The sequence below is a fragment of the Erpetoichthys calabaricus genome, chromosome 15 (assembly GCF_900747795.2).
Source record: "Erpetoichthys calabaricus chromosome 15, fErpCal1.3, whole genome shotgun sequence".
NCBI classification, from domain to species: Eukaryota; Metazoa; Chordata; class Cladistia; order Polypteriformes; family Polypteridae; genus Erpetoichthys; species Erpetoichthys calabaricus.
In genome coordinates this window covers 52,292,307-52,315,057 of record NC_041408.2, presented here as the reverse complement: position 1 = coordinate 52,315,057, position 22,751 = coordinate 52,292,307, and the positions used below count along the sequence as shown (strand labels likewise).

General features: G+C 37.9%; 1 protein-coding gene across 1 annotated transcript in view; it reads right to left on the bottom strand.

Moving 5' to 3' along the window:
* The window catches only part of egln1a (egl-9 family hypoxia-inducible factor 1a), a 119,638-nt gene that overhangs the window by 31,952 nt on the left and 64,935 nt on the right, over window positions 1-22,751 (bottom strand). The window contains exon 2 of the mRNA XM_028820596.2: window positions 314-433. Coding sequence (XP_028676429.1) covers window positions 314-433 — 120 coding nt within the window. The remainder of the gene's footprint in view (window positions 1-313; window positions 434-22,751) is intronic.

Below are 22,751 nucleotides of genomic sequence, written 5' to 3'. Positions count from 1 at the left end.
AACACTACCATTTTTCCTATGTTTGGATTCATTCTTGGTATGAAGTTACAACAAAAACAAAAAACTTTTCGTTACTACATATTTATATACAGAAACAGCAATGAATATTAACAGAACACCAGGAAGACCTCCTGTTTACAATTTATTTGCAGTAGGTTGATACAAGTTAAAATATTAGTAAGAAGGATTAGTTTGTGTGAAGAACCAAAGAGTGGATTTAACTATATGTGTAGTCTAATGATGCAGACAAACTGCTAAAATATTCTAGCTAAACAGTTTTCTTGTTATGTTACATTTTCCTTAAAACACATACCTTGGCATCCCAGTTTTTGTTAAGATAGTATATACATGTGACACATCTCCCATCTCCATTTGGATTGTCCACATGACGCACATATCCTGTTCCATTGCCTGGATAGCATGCCACCATGGCCTGTAAGAAAAGAAAAACAATTAAAATATATAAAATAAAACAATCTTTTCTTCAAAGATAAGTCATGTGAAATAGTGTGATTTCACATTTACTGTATATACAGTAATGCCATATCACCACATTTTACACACTCTGCAGCACGAAGTTTACATTTTTGATTGCTCAGTGTATACAACAAGAGATTATTGCCTGGACAACAGACAGCTACAGAACAGCAGCAGCCTAGTATCTGATGTAAAAGTCATATTTCTCCAGCCCTAAAGTCACTTTTTGCAAAATGAATTTCTGGCAGTTTAAAAAAAATGAGAAAATAGGTCATATTAAATTGTGAGCAAAACAGTTTTGCACTCAAGCCTAATGCCACAGTTTCAATTTTGTTTTTCATTGTGAGACTTGTTGTATACTTATCTTACACCATCCTTGTATCAGAATGAAATTCCCACTGGAGTTAGTTGTGGGAGAAGCATCATTACAGGCTATAAACAAAGCACTGTAAATATACAATTCCTTGTAAACTCATCTGGTGTGCTTAGACTTTATTGTTCAAGTTTCCACCTGTGACATGAGTATAATGGATCTTGATTACCATCAGGAATTCATATTATAAATGTTTAATATAATGTAAAGATAACAGATGACTAAAATAACTAAGCAAATTTCCATTTGTCTGCTTAGGATGTTCTGGCAGCAGCAGGTAGGGGAAGAAGTAGAAACTGCCCCAAAGTCTTAAAGTAGTTCCCCCCCCCCCCCTTTGTAATTTCTTGCATGCAGTATTAAAAATGCATCAGGTCAATTCAGTCACAGAACCAATTAACCCATTATGATATTTTGTGTTTATAATTTTAAATTTAACAGAAAGCAACACACTATGAAACAAAACCAACACAGTATACAGTAAATAAACTTGCTCCTGCATTTTACTTTTTCAAAATGTTAATTTACCACAGGTATTGTCTCTGTGGAGTTTACATGTCTTCTCTGTAAGGATTTTATCAGCTAATTGACTAAGCAACATCAGGAAGAAATACAGAGAGGTGGAAGGATTGAAGGATTCGGCTTAAAATCTCAAACAGGACTACTGCAGGCTAAAGACAAAAAATTGTGATTCAAATTTAAGTGAATCCAATATGATAGCACCTTAATAAATAAAAAAAAAAAAATTATATATATATATATATATATATTATATATTAGTGCTGGGCAGTATACCGGTTCATACCGAAAACCGTTTTTTTATTTTTTTTACGATACGGATTTTTCTTATACCGCAACACCGGTTTAAATTGCCTAAATGACGTTCGGAACGTGGCGCAGCAGGAAACTGTTCAAGTGGGGACCTTTTTCACTGCTACACCGCTAAACACAGATTTGTTGCACTAGGGCTCTTTTTCACTGCTACACCACCAAATAGTGAGCGGTTGCATAGGTATGCTGCGCGGTGAAAATGGACAGAGAGCCGAAAAAAAGGAGTTACGTCTGTCGCCTGGAGATGCTTTAGTTTTAAAAGGTCAGATGTGTAAATACTGTTTCTATACCACTGGATAATACTGCAAGCCAAGTTGTACTTGTTTTATTTGTTTTCAATACAGTGTAATGTACCTGGGTACTGCGTAATATTGTGACGACATGTTGACTTTATTCTCGTACTTTGTCATTAAAGTAGAACATCGTAAACTAAACTTCATCGTAAAATGAATATTTTACTAGATTTTCTCAAACCCCGTCATAAGTTATATAGCACATTAAATGCTTTGTGTTAAGTGTTCCCCGAGCTTCTTAAACTGACTTCCTCTGCACTAAGAGGAGGCACCGGCAGCGATCGCCGCACAGAATCCATTCACATGATATTCATGCTCTCTGAACATTTAGAATGCCAAGATAAATACTTGATATAATTTTCATGGTGAAATGCATTAAAACATGCATTAATCATGTGGGGGCACGGCGGCGTGGAGGTTGCACTGCTGCCTCGCAGCAAGGGTGTCCCGGGTGTTCCCTGCCTTGCATTTGCATGTTTTTCTGGTGGGTTTACTCGGCGTGCTTCAGTTTCCTTTCAAAGTCATGTAGGATGTGGGGTTTTGTTGTGCTATATTGACCCTGCTAGTGTGTGTTTTGCTCGTATTCATCCTGCGATGTGCTGGCAACTCGTTCAGGGATGGACACAACCCTGAATGGATGGCATAATTAAACATGTATTACGAAGATATTTTTAAAGTTCTGAACACTCCGTGGGCTAAGTTTATAACTAGTTTTAATTTCACAAAGACATTTATTGTGTGGTGATTGGTTATGTGGAGAAAGAAAAAGGAAGGATAGAAATTGGGGTTTTGGTACGTCAGATAGAGACAGCAAGCGTGCAATAAAGAAAGCCTGCTCAGAATAACATCCATTGAATTCTGTGTTCGTCTCTCCGACCACCAGATCACAAACCCAACATTTAAACAATATTTAAGTTAAACCTTTGCGATACCCATTCATACATCCAGTTTTTCGGAGCCTCGTTACACCTGCCATAAAGTTCTCTACACTGAACATACACCTGGGGACCCCTTACTGCGAGGGAGCAGCACTACCGCCTCACTACCGTGCATGTTTAATACCTGCTTTAATGCATTTCATCATGAAAATGATATCAAGTATTTATCTTAGCATTCTAAATTTTCAGAGAGCAGGAATATCATACAGTGAATGGATTCTGTATGGTGATCGCTGTCTCCTCTTAGTGCGGAGGAAGTCAGTTTAAGAAGCGTAGTGATTAACAACTTTGTCGTGGAACAAAACACAAAGCATTTAATGTGCTACATTAACTTACGACGGGGTTTGAGAAAATCTAGTAAATTAAACAATGATTTTAGGATGAAGTTTAGTTTACGACATTCTACTTTAATTATAAAGTAAACTATGAGAATAGAGTGGAAATGTTGACTTTATTCTCGACGTATAGTTTTTTTTTCTTCCGTGTCCGTATTTTTTTTTCTTCACCGTGGCCCTAATACGATTCCGTAGGGCTATACCACAAATACAATTATAAATGCAAGTTGCAGTTGTATTATTTATGTATATAGCTTAGCTTGAAGCAAGGTCCATATTAATGCAGTTTGCCTAAATGATAGTTCAGTTGGTAAAGATGTCATCACCAAGATTGCACTTGTTTTATTTTATTTTAATTTGGTGAATACTGTGTAATGCACCTGGGCTTTTGAAGCCTTGAAGTAATAGTGCAACTATCAGTAATAATACAATTATTTATTTTATTGTTATTATTTATTAGTTTAAATATTATGCTGTTTAATGATGGTGAAGTTGTTTAAAAAGTCACTTTAACGTGTCAGTGGACAGAGATTGTTAACATTAACAGAAAGTGTAGTTGTTTTACAAAAAATATTTGTTTATTCCTTTTCTAAGACATGTTCAGTGCAATACAACTTTTGACAAGCACCTCTGGATATTTTCCTAAGTCTAAATACCTCTTTGGATGTTTGAAAATATGTTGTCAAAATTATAATTTAAATTTTTGCAAAATTTGTTAAATAAAAAGGTTCTATATTTTGACTGCATCTGTCATGCAATGTGATTTCCTTCTCTTCATTAGTGCCACCCCCTTGAAAAGTATCACTTTATGGGGCAATGCAAACCTGTATTAATACTTGTGTGCACATTAAAATATTTTTTTTGTACAATGTACAATGCTCTTGACAGTGGAATAGGTTATTCTTAGCCAGTAATTGCAGTGTAAAATGTGTTTAACATCCACTCATGCATGGGAAAAAAATACCGTCAAATACCGTGATAATTTAGAAAAATACCGTGATATAGAATTTTGGTCATACCGCCCACCCCTAATATATATATATATATATATATATATATATATATATGACCAAGTAAGAATGCTATGCACATTCAAAACAAGGTTCTTCTGCTAAAGGAATCCCAATATAAGCTTGCATCACAAAATGACTTAGTATTCAGAGTGTCACCCTTGTTGATAATTCTTCACTGAACTTGCTAACTTTGTATCCATCCATCCATTATCCAACCCGCTATATCCTAACTACAGGGTCACGGCGAACTTTGTATCCATATGACGATAATTGTGATTTGGAAGTAAAATACAAAAAAATCCATTTAACCAAATAAATAAATATATAGACTGATGTTATCCTAAAGTGAACTGAGAAAGACAATTAAAAACCTTGTTAACATGCTGGTCAATTAAACACTATTCAGTAATTACAAGCCTGGTTACAAGGCAAATCAGCAGATGTATTGGGCCTCTAGAACATTCTTTTACATAAATATGGCTAATTTGTTCAGTACGCTTTTGCCACTTTTCCCAGCATCACGGCCTAAGGTAAAATATGTAACCCGGCATGCGGGTTGAAGATTGGTATTAATTTACAAAGTGAGGGGAAATGTTTACAACCAAAAGTTATGTAAGCAGATTTCTTCTCTTAAGCCATGCCATAGCTGACATTCTTGTCCACTTTATTTCTGATTGCTTGGTTATTAATTGCCTATATGCTCTGTTCTATTCAAGTATGCTTTGATTGCTTTTCTGTTCTGTCTATATGATTCTTTGTTTTCTATACACAGGAACTGTTTTTTAGTTGCAATACTGACTGCTTTGTAAATGATTTTTAGATAGTACTCTGTTTCAAATGAAAGCTTGAAACACTGAAGAAAACATGAATATTCAAGTAGCTGCAAATGCCCATGATCCTTTGATCCAAATTACTAATTACTACTTATCAAATTGAATTTTTTCCTGTGTTTGAGCTATAAAAAAAAAAAATCACACACACATACTTTAAAAGAATACCTATACCTGAAAATAATTGCTATACAAAAATACAAATTTACTAATACATTTGTTTGAGATCAATAATTAAAAGAAGAGAGAACTTATAAAATCTGTGTGATAGGTTTGGCATACAGCATCAGTTTTTGTTACTATTTTTAGAGTTTCACCATAAAAAAAAAAAAAAAAGACAAAATTAGCCCCAGAAATTGAACTATGTTTGCCTTTTTTGAATGCAGCATAAGTAACCCTTTTTATCTGCCTGGTATCCTGTTGTGATATTTTATGTTAAACTTCCACCCAGGAAGTTTTTTTTGTCTATGGAAAACAATAGCCTGTTGCTTCCCACCTCCTCATAAAAATATACATTATGAAGCCAAAAAAAGACACAGGTACATAATGCAAAGAAAATATGTATTTGAGAGAGAACATAGCAAAATGTGGTGAAAATAAATGATCATATTTTAAGCATACATAGACAACAAATACATTATATTGCATAGACAGATAAACATGAATTGCTGTACCTATTTAACAGTGGGTTTTTGGGATGCACCTCTATTCCCTTTGACCTATTTTTTTTACTCTCATTACTACCATGAGGACATGGAGACCAATAAAAAAAAAAGAATTTGAGTTTAACTACTGATAAAAATAATTATTTAATAGAATGAAACACTCCTCCCACCCACCCCTTGAAGGTCCGCTTAGTACAGTAAAATACTCAGATGCCAAATGTTACTAATTCTGGGAAGATATTAGTTTTGGGCCACATCAGAAAAAAAAACAAATGAAATCTCCAAAAAGGCGGCACCCCAGTCAGCAAGGGAACCTGATTCCAAGTGGTATGAAACAGCAGTGCCACTCGCGTGGCAGTCTTGTTCTTTGGGTTTCCCTTGCTATTACAAAAGTGCCTCAGGACCAAGTCTGGAAAAATGTGCACTGTATAACAAGCAGATTAGCCTAGGTTTAAAGAAGGTCTAAATCTGGATTCACTGAGCTTAGTCCAGACACATGACACCAACAGACTGCACGTACTATACCATGGCCAATAGCATTACACACAGATTGATACATATAGTAGACCAATAATACATTATATTAAATAAACTAAAGTATAATTTATATTTAACTTGCTTTTACCTGATAATGTTTTGTGTGTGTTTAAAACACATATTGCAAAACATTATCAGGTAAAAAACAGGTTAGATATACTACTTTGTTTGTAAAATAGTAATCTAAAATTAGTAAAGAAAGGGAATTAAAATAAAATTATACATTTTAACTAGTACTATACAAAATGGGCACAATTGTATATTGTGATTATGTGATAAATTGATTACTCTAACAGAGATAGGATTTGAACGATTGCATTTTATATATATTTTTAAAAATAGCATTAAAATGAATTAAGAACAACTGTACTGTATTTGAAACTAATGTTTTCCATTATGATTCATGAACATCCCATTCACAACCACAGTAAAACCTATGTGATTAAATGTATGTCTTTTGTGACTGGGAAAGCAATGGCACCAGTAATCTGTTTTGTTTTTTTTTTTGCCTGCAGAAATTTCCTTGAACAGCTTTGTATTTGCTAACACATCCGAGATTAAAGATTGATTTCAACAGGGTTTGGGATCTATGACTCACAAAGCATTTATCTGTCATACTGTTTAGATTTTGGAAAAGTTTTGTCATGTTACATCAGTTTAAAACCACAATGTATTACTAATGTATTTACATTACTTTTTATTAATTGAAAGCGGATGTGCTTAAGTCTAGTTCTTATGCTACTTAATTGATATAGAGAACTAAAACTGTATGGCATGCATGAAAAGGAATGAAAAGGAATGAAAAGGAATCAAATGCTAACTATCTGGGTAAATGAATGCCAAAGTAAAATTTAACATTTCAATTAAAATAAGAATTGGTTTGAACAAACACCTGCAAGCAACATGGGGTCCCCCAACATTTGAGAACCACTAGTATATACCCATATATAATCATATTCTGAAATGGATTACTTTACTTTACAGGCAAACAATAATAAAGTCAAGTGAAAACAAAATTACTGAAAACAGTAAATCATTTGTGACCACATATCCACAGGCAGACCAAGCAAAACCAAGAATGTCAAGAAAATAATTAAGAAAGATATTGTAATGGCCAATTAGAATTATTGATATAATAAGCTTTTCCACACTGTAAATTTGTTAATAAATATATTGCTATCATTATTTATGCAAAAACAAATTCTAAAAACTAAGCATTGCACTTTAAATCCCACAGTTGCCAGTGCAGTCCCCACCACATTATCTCAATGGATTTACCCACAAATTCACTATACTCTAAACCACAGCGTTGTGTTCGCTTCAGGAACCTGAAAAAAATGTATTTGACTGATTTAAATGCTGACATTAAGAACTTCTCCATTGCTCCCCACCTTTCTTCTGTCAGTGAATTAGTCGATTATTACAACAATGGGCTCCACAACATCCTTGAGACCCATGCCCCAGTTAAATCATGAGTGGTCTCTTTTGTAAAATCTGCCCCGTGGTTTACAAATGAGCTTCGACAGATGAAAGCAGCTGGGCGAGCCCTCAAGCGGTGTTTTGTTGCAACCAGTTTAACACTAGAATTACCAGAGCCTACGAAAAAACTCGTAAATCCGTCCCACCTTAAATCGCGTCTTAAATCCGTTTGCACCTCTCCGCCAGAGTCCTTTGTCATCTAAATGTGCTGATAAACCAAAGCTACTAGCAGCCAGCTATTCCATCCCCCCACCGACTTAGAATGAACTTCTCTCCTAGCTCAAGCCTTGCCTTGATTTGATTACCTGGGATTGAAGTGGAGTTTTACAGTGGAAATAATTCTAGCGTTATTTGGAATACACGCATTTCATGTGTGTTCCATTTCTATAGTAGGCTGTGCAAACACATTTTTAAAACAGAAATGTTTTTCATATTCTAATAGTAAATGACAAAATGTAGGCATAAACTATATAACGTATGAAGCCTGAAGTCCATATATCAAAGAAACACTTTCACAAAAGGTACAAATAAGAGAACACGTGCGCTTTCATTCAAAAAATTTAAAAAAAAAAAGCCGCGTTAGCATGCCACATTGACACACTTATTACAACCGCCGCGGTGGCGTAGTGGTATCAGCTCCTGACTGGGGATCAGAGGGTGGCGAGTTCGATCCCGCACGGCTCCACTTCGAGAAATGAACTGCATTTATTCTTACAATTTTAGAATAACAACATAAATTTGATTTCAGTCTGTAACAGCCGGTGTACCTTATGATACTGGTAAAGGTTAGCTTTTTTTTTTTTTTTTTTTTTTTAATTCACTTTTCATTCTCGCAGTCGCATTTAGAATCAATCCATACAACCCCATCTGACACAGCTGGTTTCACATAAATAAAAGTGCACTTTTATTCAAGACTATAACCGAAGAATAAAGAAAGCAAGTTACAGTTGGTGGTTGATACGACAGCTTGCGTGGTGCAATGTTAAGAACTGCTGATTTCCGATCCGTGCTATATAAAATCATCACATTCAAATATTAACAGTTCCCACACACCCAAGGTCCGCCATTCCTACATTTACGACATGTGTACTTGTTGCAGTGTACACACCTCTCTGTGCTATGGTTCCTATTACAGTGAATGAGCACCTGACACTGTACTTTCTTCCCTGGGGGAAGCTGAGGTCTTAGAACGGAAGTTTGTTGACGCTGTATCATCTTTTCTTTTTCCATCGCCTTTTCCTGTAAGAAGCGACGACGAAGTTCCTCTGCAAGGTGAGCCATGAACACTCTTCTTTTCTCAGTGGACCCCATGCATGCCTTATACAGTACGTGTGCGTTCATCGCTGCTAGGTCAAGGATGTTGTAGAACACAGCAACCGGCCACCTGCGTGCTCCTGTTCGCACTGAACAAGCACGCGCCTTCTGGTCCATGATGTCAACGCCACTCTGGGGAAAAAAGAAAGACAAATATATGTGACATTTTGAAGAAATCATTTTATCACCAGAATAGCACCAGAATACTTCGTCACACTAATATGTTTTTCATTAGCATACCTTCATGTGGTTGTAGTCTGTGACCATGTTTGGTTTTTTTTTTTTTTATCTTGCCCAATCTCCACATCATGGTGCATTGTGCTGAGAATGCAGACAGACTTCATCTTTTTGGGCACATACACTGTCAGCATGGCACTGGGAGATCTAAACACCAGCGTGGAGAATTGTTCGTGTACTGAACTGACTTTAGCTGCAGGTGAAAGTTCCCGTCGCACTTTATTCATGGTGCCAAGCAGAGTTGTACTGCGGTGCAGCAGTCTATTACCCAGCGAAAGTGACGTGAAGAAGTTGTCTGTTGTTACGGTTCTGCCTTTTTGGATTGCGGCAGATTTGGAGACAAAGTACATGTGCAATGCCACTCCTTATTTAGGAAAAGATCCCAGTTGTCCCACGGGAGAAAGACTTTCCGAGTCTGTGGTCATAAAGCTTATGGAGCCATTTCTGGACAAAGGCAGAACCGTAACAACAGACAACTTCTTCACGTCACTTTCGCTGGCTAATAGACTGCTGCACCGCAATACAACTCTGCTTGGCACCATGAATAAAGTGCGACGGGAACTTCCACCTGCAGCTAAAGTCAGTTCAGTACACGAACAATTCTCCACGCTGGTGTTTAGATCTCCCAGTGCCATGCTGACAGTGTATGTGCCCAAAAAGATGAAGTCTGTCTGCATTCTCAGCACAATGCACCATGATGTGGAGATTGGGCAAGATAAAAAAAAAAAAAAACAAACACGGTCACAGACTACAACCACATGAAGGTATGCTAATGAAAAACATATTAGTGTGACGAAGTATTCTGGTGCTATTCTGGTGATAAAATGATTTCTTCAAAATGTCACATATATTTGTCTTTCTTTTTTCCCCAGCGTGGCGTTGACATCATGGACCAGAAGGCGCGTGCTTGTTCAGTGCGAACAGGAACACACAGGTGGCCAGTTGCTGTGTTCTACAACATCCTTGACCTAGCAGCGATGAACGCACACGTACTGTATAAGGCATGCACGGGGTCCGCTGAGAAAAGAAGAGTGTTCATGGCTCACCATGCAGAGGAACTTCGTCGTCGCTTCTTACAGGAAAAGGCGATGGAAAAAGAAAAGATGATACAGCGTCAACAAACTTCCGTTCTAAGACCTCAGCTTCCCCCAGGGAAGAAAGTACAGTGTCAGGTGCTCATTCACTGTAATAGGAACCATAGCACAGAGAGGTGTGTACACTGCAACAAGTACACATGTCGTAAATGTAGGAATGGCGGACTTGGGTGTGTGGGAACTGTTAATATTTGAATGTGATGATTTTATATAGCACGGATCGGAAATCAGCAGTTCTTAACATTGCACCACGCAAGCTGTCGTATCAACCACCAACTGTAACTTGCTTTCTTTATTCTTCGGTTATAGTCTTGAATAAAAGTGCACTTTTATTTATGTGAAACCAGCTGTGTCAGATGGGGTTGTATGGATTGATTCTGAATGCGACTGCGAGAATGAAAAGTGAATTAAAAAAAAAAAAAAAAAAAGCTAACCTTTACCAGTATCATAAGGTACACCGGCTGTTACAGACTGAAATCAAATTTATGTTGTTATTCTAAAATTGTAAGAATAAATGCAGTTCATTTCTCGAAGTGGAGCCGTGCGGGATCGAACTTGCCACCCTCTGATCCCACTACGCCACCGCGGCGGTTGTAATAAGTGTGTCAATGTGGCATGCTAACGTGGCTTTTTTTTTTTTTAATTTTTTGAATGAAAGCGCACGTGTTCTCTTATTTGTACCTTTTGTGAAAGTGTTTCTTTGATATATGGACTTCAGGCTTCATACGTTATATAGTTTATGCCTACATTTTGTCATTTACTATTAGAATATGAAAAACGTTTCTGTTTTAAAAATGTGTTTGCACAGCCTACTATAGAAATGGAACACACATGAAATACGTGTATTCCAAATAACGCTAGAATTATTTCCACTGTAAAACTCCACTTCAATCCCAGGTAATCAAATCAAGGCAAGGCTTGAGCTAGGAGAGAAGTTCATTCTAAGTCGGTGGGGGGATGGAATAGCTGGCTGCTAGTAGCTTTGGTTTATCAGCACATTTAGATGACAAAGGACTCTGGCGGAGAGGTGCAAACGGATTTAAGACGCGATTTAAGGTGGGACGGATTTACGAGTTTTTTCGTAGGCTCTGGTAATTCTAGTGTTAACGGTCCACAAATTAGCTTATCAGGAACACCAAAAAAAAACTACTCCAGGACACTGACCACTGCCAGATCTCAATACAATTCAAATTTAATCAACAACAGTCCTGGAAATTCCAAATAACTTTTTTCCATGATAAATCATTTACTCAATCCTCACACCTATGCCTGTAATAATTTCACAGAGGAGCAGTGCAATAATTTTATTGAATATTTCACCTCTAAGGTGGACATCATCCACTCCTCGTTGTCTGCCTCCAGCCCTCCATTGCTGGATGTTTCTACATCAAAGCCAATGGGCTGTCTTTCCCAGTTCCTCTGTACCACAGTTAAAGAAGTTGAGGGCATCATACAGAGGATGATGCCTTCAACGTGTTCATTGGACCCTTTTCCTACTCCTCTGGTAAATGCTAATGTATCAGATATAAGCCCTCTTATTGCTGATATCATTAATCACTCTCTCCAGAGCAGCTCAGTCTCACTAGCCTTGAAAACTGCAAAAATTAGACCTCATTTAAAAAAATCCTCTTTGGATCTTGAAGTGATAGCAAACTATCGTCCAATCTCCAACCTTCCATTTTTGTCTAAGGTTTTGGAAAAGGTTGTTTTGGTTCAGCTTCAGGATCACCTCAAAAAATTCAATCTGTTTGAAAAATTTCAATCTGGTTTCCGAAACTTCTCACAGTACAGAGACAGCCCTGGTCAGAGTCACCAATGACCTCCTGATGGCTGCTGACCAGGGCTCTCCATCACTCCTTATTCTCCTGGACCTCACAGCTGCATTTGATACAGTAGATCATAATATTCTCCATCATCTTCACTATATAATTGGACTTTCTGGCATTGCTTTGGAGTGGTTCGAGTCCTATTTTACAGATAGGGCTGAGTATGTGACCTTGGGGGATGCCAAATCTCATACCCACACTGTCACTTGTGGGGTCCCACAAGGATCAGTCCTTGGGCCGACCCTCTTTAATATCTATATGCTACCCCTGGGTCACATCATCCGCAAGCATGGAGATTCATTCCATTGCTATGCCAATGATACATAGCTCTATGTGAGACTGGATTCGACTTCTCTTACACCTCCATCAACTCTTTCCTCTTGCTTGGATGAGAGTGAGGCCTGGATGTCCAAGAACTTCCTCAAGCTGAACAGCACCAAAACTGAAGCTCTTTTAATTGGCACCCCCACCCCCCAATCAACTTCGTTCCTCTGTAAATTGTATTTCCTTTTCTGACCGTACCATTACCCTCTCCCCTTCTGTTACAAATCTGGGTGTCAAGTTAGACTCCCATCTATCATTTGATACACATGTCCATCACCTTTGTAAAATTGCATTCCTTCATCTCCGAAACATAGCCAAAATCAGTCCCTACCTCTCCCTCTCTGATGCTGAAAAACAGGTTAATGCCTTTGTCTCATCCAGACTGGACTATTGTAATGCACTCCTCATCGGGATACCCAACAAGAACCTTCAAAAGCTACAACAAATTCAAAATAGTGCTGCAAGAATCCTGAGGAGGGTGCTGAAATATGAACACATTTCACCAATCCTTCGGTCACTTCATTGGCTCCCTATCCATCTCCGTACTGAATACAAACTGTTTGTTTACTTATCAGTGTATCCATGGAAATGTTCCACAATATCTCAAGGAACTCCTTATACTACAATCCACTGCAAGAAACCTCTGTTTTGCAAATACCTACCGCCTTCGCCCCCTGTGACCAAACTTCATACAATGGGTGACCGAGCCTTTGCAGTTGGTGCTCCATGGCTCTGGAATGCCCTACCAGAGAGCCTAAGAACACAGCAGATTGTGGAACAGCTAAGGACTTTTCTATTTAGGAAAGCTTATTAACAAGAATGCTATAATTATTGTTGTTTTATCTCTATTTTTATCTTGCTTTGCCTTTGTTTAAACTTTTTATGTAGCACTTTGAGATTTACTGTTAATGTGAAGTGCCCTATAAATAAAATGCATTATTATTATCACTGACACTTTGCAAACCAGAGCAAATCTCTTATCTATATTCACTGTGAACACTCTTCATTCCAACTATAATTCTGTACTTTAAATTGACTTGGGAGGTGGTCACTAAAGAAAGGCACTCTATAAAATAATGGTTATTTAAGGCTTGTCCAATTTGGAGTCATTCAAGTACAGTAAGCGTTTTTTTATCAGAAAATTACATTAATATGAGCGCAGCACCAGTTTTTCTCCGATACAAAAATACCACAGGTTCATTGCTACTGTGTTTTGCAGGGACATTTTACCTTTATTTCATTTTATGATTCATTGAAAATCCATATAAATCAATTAACACTTTTGCCTCGTTCATGTGCTGAAAGACTTTTTCAGAGTTACCATTTTGACATTAAACATTCACATTTATTCGGTTTACATAAATATAAAGCTAAAGGCATAAGGAAAATGCAATGGCACTGATGATTTGCTGCTTGATTATCGTTGCATCATGATTTGGCAAATATGGTGAAAAAAGTGCCTCAGAAATCTCCCACGTAAAATATTAACATGAAATTTCCCACATGAAAAGCTTGAATTTCCAATATTTGTATAGCATGTGAAAACATTACATACCACCTATACACCTCAGCTGTCAGTCCTCACTTGCTTTATATGCACACACTCTTAACTGCACTCTTACCCAAACACTATCAATTGTTTACGTACAAGCTTTAATGTTAAGCACAAAGTAAACAAAAAGCAAAATATAAAATCGTTCACAAGTTACAAAGTTAGTCCTGAATTTAAGTTTTCAATGTTACAAGTTACAAATACTGTACTTTCTATGGCTAAATACTTTGATAAAACAGAATTATGGAGTACCTCTACCATAAACAAAACAATTGACAAAACATTAGGATCAACTTAGTAATATATTTAAAATAGTTAATGGTCAGTGATGATGAAAACGTTAATTACAACCAGCTGAGGAAAGAATTAAATTAATTAAAGCTTATTGAGAGATTAAGTCATAATAAAAACAGCATCAGAAGACATTATGGTCCCTTGGGCTTGGCATGGTGCACATTTGATTTAAGGTTACCAGAATCTCTTTTGCGGGGAATGTATTATTTATCCTAGGTTCTGTATTTTAGATATGATGCTGCAGAAAGCCTACAAAAATGTCCCATGATCAGGGCAAGAAAAAATGGACAAGATTAACTACTAAGGAAAAAAATCCTGACTTCTTGCCAAAATATTGAAAGCTTTCCTTTGCGTTTTAACATACAAGCTTGTATCATTGTCACATATATTGCAAACAGGCTATAGCTTGCACTTCTCCCCAGTAAACAGCACAAAAAAAAAAAAAAAAAAAAAAACACACTCATGTTGTCCAGAGGAGATTGAGTTAGAATCTAGTACCAGGATATTGACAGGTTATTCAAGGTTATCTTAAGTTTAATAATTACAAATCTGGATTCAATTAAGCGCTTTAAGCATAGGAAAGGCACTATATAAATAAAACATTATTATTATTACTACTTTAATCATATATTTTAATTTATAAAAGTACTAAAGCTGAAGTATTCCAAAAAACTAAAAGAAAAGCAACAACTCATGCATTTATAGTGTACACCACAGTTAAAAAATGAGCCCTACCATTTTCTTTGAATTGTGCGTTCTTACTTCCAGCTTGAGCTTTTCCCAGTTATGGTTATACAGTGCAAGCCATAGATAACTACAAAAAGCTGAATACTGTTACTATTTCTGACCTTCAGCAAATGCTTATACTAAGAAGGACTGCTGCAACAGACTGTTAGTCCTAAATTTGAAATAGCAATCAAAGAAGCCATACCTGTCTTCCTTCCAATTTGAGGTAAAGGTACCTTAAGAAGACAGCCCCTGACAGAGCAGAGGAATGGTGCATCTGTCAACCTCATCTACAGTACCTCATCCGGTCCTCCCCATGAGCCAGTGTCCCACCACAACCTAAACAACATTTTTTCTATAGGATCAATGCTTCAGTAGTGCTTCATGCAGATACTGAGAACTGACTGTACTTTTTAACAATTTCAGTAAGTTTAAAAATAGAGAAATGTTGTAGGCTTCCCTTACAAAATATACAAAGCAGGTACTTATTACTGTATAGAGAAGGCAGGTACAATCTCAAGACTTCATTCAAAACAGGAGCCGTTAATTTAGCACTCAAAATAGGAGCTACGACACATGCAATCATCATTACAAGGACACCAGTGGCTCAGAATCACCACTGTTGTAGATCAGGAGAGTGCTAAAAAAGCAGGGCAAAGCCCAGTGCTAAATGTTATAAACATCGTGTGACAAGCATGTTACGTGGTAAGCATGATCCTGCAGAAGACAACCAAATACTTGGATCTTGGTTTACTGCTTACCAGATGCTGCAGAACAGCTACGGAGCTGCCCTTGCATTCATGGTCCCATGAATTTCATTACAACAAGATTTCACCTGTATATATGTATTTTACACACACACACACACACACACACACACACACACACACACACACACACACACACACAAAGTATGCCTTTTGAAAGTATTCTAACCCCTTCAATTGTTTTTCACATTTTGCTATACTGAACCTTATTCTAAAATTGTCTAAATTAAAATTTCCCCTCCAACAGCACTCAATACCTTTGTGAAAACAGAATGATAGAAATAGTTGGAAATTAAAAATAAAAACAGAAAATATATTGCCTCAATGATTCACGTCCTTTGTTATGAATTTGATCTATTGATCATTGTTCAGAGTTTACTGTGGTCAGTTCAATGAATTGCACATTATTAGGAAAGGTACACATATGTGTACATGAGGTTTCACAGCTGACAATGTGTATCAGAGCAAAACACAAGCCATCAGATCAAAAGAGTTGCCTTCAGTGCTTAGAGATGGGACTGTGTTGAGGCACAAACCTGGGGAAGGTCAAAAAGCATTTCTGCAACATTGAAGGTTCCCAAGAGCATCCTTAACTCTTAAATGGAAGACGTTTGAAGCAACCATGACTCTTCCTAGAGCTGACTGCCCAGCCAAAATGAGCAATCAGGGAGTAGGACCTTGGTAACAGAGGTGGCCAAGAACGTGACAGTCACTCTGCCTGCATTCCAGAGAACCTGTGTGTAGATGAGAGACACTTCCAGAAGGACAACCACCACTGCAACACTCCTCTAATCTGGGCATTATGGCAGAGTACCCAGACAACATGTGTAAGCATGTTTGAAGGCACCTAAATGACTCTCAGACTAAGAAATAAGAGTCTCTGGTCTGACAAAATCAAGATTGAGCTGTTTTACCTCAATTCTAAGAAATACATTTGTAGGAAACAAAGCACTGCTCATCACCCACACAATACTACTACCGTGTTTCCCTGAAAATAAGACCAGGTCTTGTATTAATTTTTGCTCCAAAAGATGCACTAGGGCTTATTTTCAGTGGATATCTTATATTTATGTACAACGATATACATTTATCCAAATACAGTAATGTCATCTTCTTGTGGAATCTTACTATATAAAAGCGGTCGGGATTGTCCTTCCATCCCATGAGTGCAAAGCGTAGCGGTATTCCGCTTATCACAGACTTACTACTTGCAGCTTGCGGTACGAAGCGACGCGATGTGAGCAGAGTTCTGGTGCTCCCATCGTTCCCTTGCTTTTGTGCGTGATGCGCTGGACAAAATTATGTCTCTAGAAATAATTAATGTTGGAGTACAAATGCCTCACCGCGTAGTAAATATCAGGGGAGATGGTGCTTGCTTATTCTCATCTATAGCTTATTTAGTGCATGAAACTCCGTCTTTAGCGGTACAGATTCGGGCTGACATTGTACGACATGTTTTAAGTAATTGGTCAAGGTTTCAGCCATTTACAATGATGCCGTCAGGAATCTCTTATACAAATGAGCTTCAGTATCTCACTGAAATGTCTAAGTCTCAAACTTATGGTACCATTTCTGAGCTAATGGCAGTGGGAGAGTTGTTCCCCTATGAGTTTCAAGTATATTAGTAAGGAGTCCTACACTCCAAGTTTGGACAGGCACTCGAGGGGATAAAAAAAACTTAGGTTTTCGGGAGATGTTATGAATGGGCACTTTGATGTTCTCATTCCCTACACTTACATGCCTGATGTACACATGGAGCACACAGAAATTGAGGATAAAAGTCGGTCGCCTTAAAAGGCGGGTGAGCCTAGTATCGTCATAACTCTCCACATTCAAACCCTGAATTTTTTGCTATCCCAGCCGCTTTTAGGATCCTACAGGATCGATGTGTGTGCTTTGATGTTTGATGAATTGTTCGATGTGGTGAAGCAAAATGGCGACATACAAATGCATTCGTGGTGCTTTTATATTCAAACATTGCATATTCCCCAAAGTAATGACACGATGTATTTTAAAAGTCTCACATATCATCTTCTGTGCCGTCTTTTTTTTTTTTTTTCCCAAAAAAAACATTTTTTTCAAAATGTACGGCGGCATACTTGAGCCACAAAGAAAAAAAATAAGGACATAATGAAAATGTCTATTTTGTGATTAAAGTAAAAATTTTGGCTTTAACCTCGAAATGTCCACTTTAACCTCGTAGTTTACTTTATCATTAAAGCAGACAGTCGTAAACCTCATCTTAAAACCGACCCAGTTGTTAAATCGCTACGCGCTTCTGGGGCTTCCTCCTGACCTGACAGCAGCGGCAAGCAGCATCGCCACACAGAACACATTAAATTTATAATATTCCAGCTCTTTGCACATTTAGAATTTAGATTTATACTTGATATCACTTTCATGATGAAATGCATTAAAATATGTATGTTACATTTTACAGATAAATCGTTTACTTTGTTTAAATAATGAATACTGTTAATAGTTACACATATGGGGTGGCACGGTGGCAGAGCAGTAGCGCTGCTCTCTCGCAGGGAGTCACATCCCTTGTAATCCTTGCCTGGAGTTTGCATGTTTTCCAGGTGGGTTTCCACAGTGTGCTCAGTTTTCCATCCAAAGACATGAAGGTATGGGGATTTGGTGAAGCTAGAATGACACCAGTATATGTGTGTATACTTGTGTTTACCTTGCAATGAGCTGGTGCCACATCCAGGGATTTTGTTTGTCTTGCGCTGATGCTGCTAGAATGGGTGCATCCCCGAATTGATGGATGTAATCATTAAAAATCTTTTTCAGAGATCTTGTGGCAAGGTGTCCTCGGAATTTAATGGATGTTTCGGGCACATGCGTCGCATCGCGTGAAGCATATATCTGGTCTCAGGCGCCTTACTTTTCAGCTGACGATCTTGACTAGGGCTTATCTTTGGGGTAGGGCTTGTATTACAGAGCAGCCTGAAAATCATGCTAGGGCTTATTTTCGGAGTAGGTCTTATTTTCTGGGAAACATGGTATTCCAGCAGTGAAGCACAGTGATGGCAAGATCATGCTGTGGGGTCTTTTTCAGCAGCAGGGACTGGGAGACTAGTCAGGGTGGATGGTAAGCTGAAAAGGCCAAAGTACAGAGATATTGTTAATGAAAACCTATTCAGGAGTGCTCTGGACTAAAGATTCACCTTTCAACAAGACAATGACCCTAAGCACAAAGCAAAGAAAACAAAGGAGAGGCTTAGGGACAACTCTATGAATCTTCTTGACTAGCTCAGCTAGAGCACAGACTTTAACCCAATCAAATATCTCTGGGGAGATCAGAAAATAGCTGTGTTGACAGTCTCCATTGTACATGACAGAGCCGAAGAGGATCTACAGAGAAGGACGGCAGAACAACCCCCAAATCCAGGTGTGCAAAGAATATCACATCATACCTAAGAAGATTCCAGGCTGGAACTGCTGTGAAAAGTGTATCAATTAAGTACTGAATAAAAGGGTCTAAATACTTTTGTCAATGTGAAATTTCAGTTTTTGTAAATAAATATGCGAAAAATCCAAAAATCTTGCTTTTGCTTTGTCATTCTGGTGTTTTACACATTTAATGACCATTAGGGGGCATCACAGACCCCCTAAACCCCAGACACAATTGCACTGATTGAGTCCTTGGTTCTAATAAATGCACTTTTATTGAAAAAGACACCTGCATAAAGGCTTTCCAGGAAGAACAAGCACACACCCAGTTCTTTGTCTTTCTTCCCACCTTCCTTCATTCCCTATACTCTGGCAAGTGTTGCCCTCTTCCTACAAACTCCTCTAGTAAGGCTGACTTTACACTGGACCTGGGAGTATTTCCAGTGCCAGAAGACTACATACCTAGTACACACCCAGGAAGCACTTCCAGGTCAGCTGAAGTACCATAGAATGTCAGAATCCTCTCCCGGCAGTTGCCCCTGACAGCATACACAAAATGTTTGTGTGTGTGTGTGTATATTTTAATATGCACACACACATTAAAGAATTGCACACAAAGGAATGAAAATATGAAAATACTAGTAGGTGTTGGTGCTCATGATCCTAAGTTCATCTGACAAGCTTATCCTGCTTATATTTTAACATAAACAAAGCTAACAAACCCTAGAAACAAAATACTAAATTTATAACTAAGCTCAGTTTACGGCATTACAAATACTCTGCTTACCTCAATTACCTCAGGCATTACAAATACACTGCTTACCTCAATTACCTCACATATAATCAGTGTGTCTTAGAAAACCAAAGATGACCAAATTCCCTAGATAATGCAAATTCTTATTTTGTTAGAAGAGAGTAGCTATGTATAGAGCTGTTGTCAAATGCAAAACACTAAGGAGAGAACATGTTTACTTAATCTGTCATATGAAAAAGTTTGGGAACCCCTCTTAATTCTTTGGATTTTTGTTTATCATTGGCTGATCTTTCAAAGTAGCAACTTCCCTTTAATATATGACATGCCTTATGGAAACAGTAGCATTTCAACAGTGACATTAAGTTTATAGGATTAACAGAAAATATGCAATATGCATCATATCAAAATTAGACAGGTGCATAAGTTTGGGCACCCCAACAGAGATATTACATCAATACTTACTGTAGTTGAGCCTCTTTTTGTAAATATAACAGCCTCTAGACGCCTCCTATAGCCTTTGATGACTGTCTGGATGGAGGTATTTTTGACCATTCTTCAATACAAAATCTCTTCAGTTCAGTTAAATTTGATGGCTGCGTGCTTCAAATCCCATCATAGATTTTCAAACAGGGGACTGTGATGGCCATTCCAGAACATTGTACTTCTCCCTCTGCATGAATGCCTTTGTAGATTTCAAACTGTGTCTTGGGTCATTGTCTTGTTGGAATATCCAACCCCTGCGTAACTTCAACTTTGTGACTGATGCTTGAACATTATCCTGAAGAATTTGTTGATATTGGGTTGAATTCATCTGACCCTCGACTTTAACAAGGGCCCCAGTCCCTGAACTAGCCACACAGCATGAAGGAACCTCCACCAAATTTAACAGTAGGTAGCAGGTGTTTTTCTTGGAATGCGGTGTTCTTCCGCCATGCAAACTGCTTTTTGTTATGACTAAATAACTCAATTTTTGTCTCATCAGTCCAAAGCACTTTGTTCCAAAATGAATCTGGCTTGTCCAAATGAGCATTTGCACACAACAAGAGAGACTGTTTGTGGAGTGAGTGCAGAAAGGGCTTCTTTCTCGTCACCCTGCCATACAGATGTTCTTTGTGCAAATTGCACTGAATTATAGAACGATGTACAGATACACCATCTGCAGTAAGATGTTCTTGTATGTCTTTGGAGGTGATCTGTGGGTTGTCTGTAACCATTCTCACAATCCTGCACATACTAGGGGGCTCTACCCCCTGCTCGCTTCGCTCGCCAACCCCTGGCGTTGGGGCATGACAAAGAGTGAGATGTATGAATGAGATATAGAATAGTGTGGAGGTGTGGATGATGCATATAGAAAGCAAAAAATAGTGTTTGGCACAGAGTAACGGTTTATTGGAATATTTCTTTGTACACAACATTAGTAGTAAAGATGGTGTCCTGTCCTTTAATGAGTCTTCCTTGGCATGGAGCATTTATAACTTTAACTTCAACGTCAGATGAACGTCGAACACGTGAGAAGGCAACATAAAGTTGTCCATGTCCAAAAACGGGCTCAGAGAGGTAGATGCCAACCTTGTCCATGGTTTGTCCTTGTGATTTGTTGATGGTCATGGCAAATGCAGGTTTAATGGGGAACTGTCGGCGTTTCAATGTAAAAGGTAATTCTAGGTCAGAACTCGTAAGGTCAATTCTAGGAATGAGAACAGTATTGTTAGCATGTGATCCTGTAAGAACTGTTGCTTGAATAACTGTGTGTCATGGTGTTGACGACTAAACGTGTGCCATTGCATAAACCCCGTTTAGTGTTAAGGTTTCTTAATAGCATGATTATTGTTCCGTTTTTAAGGCTAAGATTGTGTTGTGGTAATCCGGCCGGGTTAATAGTGTTCAAATATTCTAAGGGGAAATTCAGATGTTCATTGTCGTCATCAGAGTCAACTTTGTCAGAGCTTAGAAAGAGCCGTGCCTCTCCAGGAAGTAATGAAATGACCTGGTTATTAATGTGATCAACATTAATATTTTTTGGACATAATATAGTGCGTTGTGTTAAAAGGGGTATTTGGTCTAATGAGATTGCTGTTCCAAATATCTCTGTAACTAAGTCGTCGCAGATAAAGGATTGGGGAATTGTAATAATATCTGGGTGAAGTCCATCTGTATTGGTGAGTGTACCATTTCCCAGTTGTAATAGCCAATTGTTATATTCTGGATCTGGACATCGCATGTTTTGTACTAACTGTATTGTTTGAAAGCAATGCCAATTGTCTGCGTATTTTAAGGTGGACTGAACAATAGCTGAGCGCATGGCATGTGGAACAATAGCCAAGCATTGTCTAAAATCACCTCCTAATAAAAGTACTTTTCTTCCAAAGGGAATATTATTATTCATCAACGTTTGTAGAAGTTTATCAATGGTGTTGAGTAAGTGACTGGATGCCATTGTACATTCATCAATAATTAACAGTTTCGCAAGACGGATGTCATATTTGTCCACATATGCGAAAGCAGTATGGGCCATTGCCTTTTGGTGGCCGGATATGTACTCCGGTAGATGCAAAAGCAAATGAACTATTGTAGGATCTAATGCAGTTCATAAAGTTTTTACTTTCAGGCACATCATTAGTTAGAAGCTTCTGTAGATATTCAGGATATGAATGTAAAGGAGGCAGTCTAATCTGACCCTTTTGACAACAACGTGT